The sequence below is a fragment of the Xenopus laevis genome, chromosome 7S (genome assembly GCF_017654675.1).
Source record: "Xenopus laevis strain J_2021 chromosome 7S, Xenopus_laevis_v10.1, whole genome shotgun sequence".
Taxonomy (NCBI): Eukaryota; Metazoa; Chordata; class Amphibia; order Anura; family Pipidae; genus Xenopus; species Xenopus laevis.
The window spans coordinates 48130138-48133355 of record NC_054384.1 but is presented as its reverse complement, the minus strand read 5'-3'; the positions used below and the strand labels follow the sequence as shown (position 1 = coordinate 48133355).

At 36.2% G+C, this 3218-nt stretch overlaps 1 protein-coding gene across 1 annotated transcript in view; it reads left to right on the top strand.

Moving 5' to 3' along the window:
- Positions 1–381, top strand: part of tmx2.S (thioredoxin related transmembrane protein 2 S homeolog) — a 43809-nt gene extending 43428 nt beyond the window's left edge. Inside the window, 1 exon segment of the mRNA NM_001095862.1 lies at positions 1–381. This exon segment is cut by the window's left edge and continues 20 nt beyond it. Coding sequence (NP_001089331.1) covers positions 1–100 — 100 coding nt within the window. The 3' untranslated portion in view covers positions 101–381.
- The last annotated feature ends 2837 nt before the right edge of the window (positions 382–3218 follow it).

The window sequence follows — 3218 nt, the reverse complement described above, 5'->3', positions numbered from 1 at the left end:
TAATCTTAATGAGCTTTATCTAAAAGCAAAGAAAATTCGAAAGCATCAAGAAGAGTCTATACACGAGAATGAATGGAATGATGGCAAGAAGGATCAATAAATGAAATATAAGACCACTATAGTCATTATATCATTGATGGGGTATATAACCTTCCCCTGTTCTGTACGTCTTTCATTTGTCCATTTTTGTTCTCTGTGTTCCTTTTCCTAATGTTGATTATTAACATGACACACAGAAATTGTTTAGATCAATTTCAGTTGTAATGTAAGAAACATAGTGATTAATATAATAAACATGTATAGAGAGTTACAGTAGTTCAATGGCATGAGTTGTTTTAAAATTGCAAAACCTAGATTAAAAAATAAAGTAAAATAACACATTGTATTTAGTGTTTGTAAATCAAGTAATGAGCTTTAAGGATTGATATTGTTAATGTTTTTGTACTCGTTTAACTGCCACAAAATTCTGTATATTTAAAGTCACATGTATCAAAGGTTGAATTTGAAATTCATGTGAGTTTTTGGTGGTTTTTTTTGGTTTTTTTATATACTTGAAATTCTATTGGGGGGTTATAAAAATTGAATATCTAAAACTCGCACACATATTACCAACTCTAATCGAATTAGAACCAAATTAGACTAAACTCTGACTTTTTTTTTTTTTTCTCCCATTGACTTATACATGAAGTCGGCAGGTTTTAGGTGGCGAATAGTCAAATTCTATTTTTTTTTTGTTTTTTTTTTTTAACGGGAGTTTGCTAAATCTCAAAATTCAAATTCAAATAGAGTTTGGATAATTCACAATTTGAATTTGAGATTTTTGACCATAATAAAAATCGAAAATTCTAATTTTCAATTCAACGCTTAATAAATCTGTCCCATAGGGGCAGATTTATCAAGGGTCGAATTTCGAAGTGGGGTTTCGGCAGGTTTAAGGTGGTGAAATGTCGAGACAGTACTTCGATTTTCAAATGGTCGAATTTGTGAAGTATTTTCAATTCGAGTCAAAGTCGAATGTGGCCTATTCGATGATCGAAGTACCCAAAAATGACTTCGAAATTCAATGTTTTTTAATTAGAAAATTCACTTTGACCCTTAGTAAATGGGCCCCCAGATGTCTTTATACAGTACTGGCCCAATCACTCCAGAATGATCAGGGCTGAGTAGTGATAGGAGAAATTTTTACCAGATTTCACCACCCCAAAACCCCAGAGACTAATGTAAAGGGAAAAAAATTGCAAGAAAAAATGCCAATTGACTTCAGTACGTTTAGCGAATTTTCGCAACAGCTAGAGGGGATAGATTTGCCCATCATTAGGGCTGAGCATTGCATAACAGGATGGCCAGAAATGAGGAAGCACTAGTAGTATTTTAGGGATAAGGCTATTCGTTTCTAAAATTTGTCCAGATACAATATACAATAGTAATAGAGTAGATTATGGTAGGAAAAAAGACAGATGTCCATTTTATCGAAATAGAACCTGCTTAAATAATATTTGATTTATAGAAAGGTAAAGTGAGGAGTTCTTTGAAAGACTTTGCAAGCTTCATCATGGACTATCAGCAGTATAGAAGAAATCTTTGAGAACCTAAAAGGAAAAGATATTAAAAATATTCACTGAAGTATGTTTTGGAAGTAAACTGTCACCTAGAAACTAGACCGATAATGACTACAAGAAGCTGACCCACCCTAGCTGATCAGGATAGATTACCATATATACACCCAATATGTGCTGAAAAAGTCTGCTTCGGCTTATACTCGAGTCAATATGAGCTGATCGACGAGTGGCTGCGCTACTGACCGGAGTCCTGTGCCCCTGCACCCCTGTTGGGGCCCGCAACTCGTAATCGCTCCCTGGAAAGACTCCGAAGAGAGAGTAGAGGGAACCGGCCCCGTACAAAGATCTTCCTGGTCGTGCGCGATGATGTCCTCACGTGCCGCGTGTGTGCACACAATGTCACTGCACGCGCCTGTGCTATTTGCGCCTGTGACATGAACTGAGCGAGCAACAGCATGCACAGATCATTTTGTCAGTTTGCCTGGTCCTGGTGGCTGCTGCCTGGCTGCAAGTGCAGTAAGTAATTTACAATTTAAAAAAGCAGCCAGCAATAGCAGGCAGGATTATTGTATTTTTTTTCTTTTTTTTTGCAAATCTTACACTCACTTGGTAAGTTAAATAATGAATTATATTAATAATAATCTGCTGACTAAAATAAATAATATGAGCCAATTCAGTCAAACAGACTTTGGCAAATGCTACAGCCTGCAGAGATTTTTTTTAAGAAGGGTTTTTGATTATTGAAATTTACCAGTAGCTACTGCATTTCTCACCCTAGGCTTATACTCGAGTCAATAAGTTTTCATATGTAAAATTAGGTACCTCGGTTTATACTCTGGTCGGCTTATACTCGAGTATATACAGTATGTCTTTCATTTCTGCTTCTTTGTGCTCTTGACAGCCATCAATACCAGTAAACTGAAATTATGTTGCTAGCGTTTAGTGGTAACTTGCAGCAGTGTATTGCAGTGACAATCTGTGATCAAGGTGAGGTTTCAGGCTATTTCCAAGTTAAGAGAATTAACCTGAGCTAATATGTATGAAAGATTAAACAAAAGTATCTTTCTCAGAGTGGTATATGCACTGCTTGCAAGGGAAGGCAGATTATGGTTTAAATAATTCAGTGAAATTAAGGCATGGGGCTTTAAAATAACTTCTAATAATGAGTCTTTATCTCCTACTGTTTGTGGCAGTGCAAAGTAAACTCATAAGTATGTGGTAGTCAGTGACATTCATGAATTGGGCTTGCAGTGTATACTAGTTTTCATGTAGTTGTTTATTCTGCATCATTAACACAAGCAATATATAGCCAAGACCTAGTTGGTATGATTACACAGGACACTTGGGGCCCATTCTGTCACTATAGGAATCCACCAGGGAGTGGAGAGAGCAGAATTTGTTGCAGCCATAGCAGGTGAGTCCTTCACATCTGCTTTGTATGAAACTGGGCACTTTCTATTCCATAGCCTGTCGAGGAAAAGCAAATATCATTATACATTACAGGCCCATACAAAGGGAGGATCAGGCAAAAGAAGTACAACCCCATTTCCAAAAAAGTTGGGGCACTGTAAAATGTAAATAAAAGATAGAATGTGGTGACTTGTAAATCATTTAAACACTATATTTAATTGCAAATAGTACAAAGACTACATTTCAAAT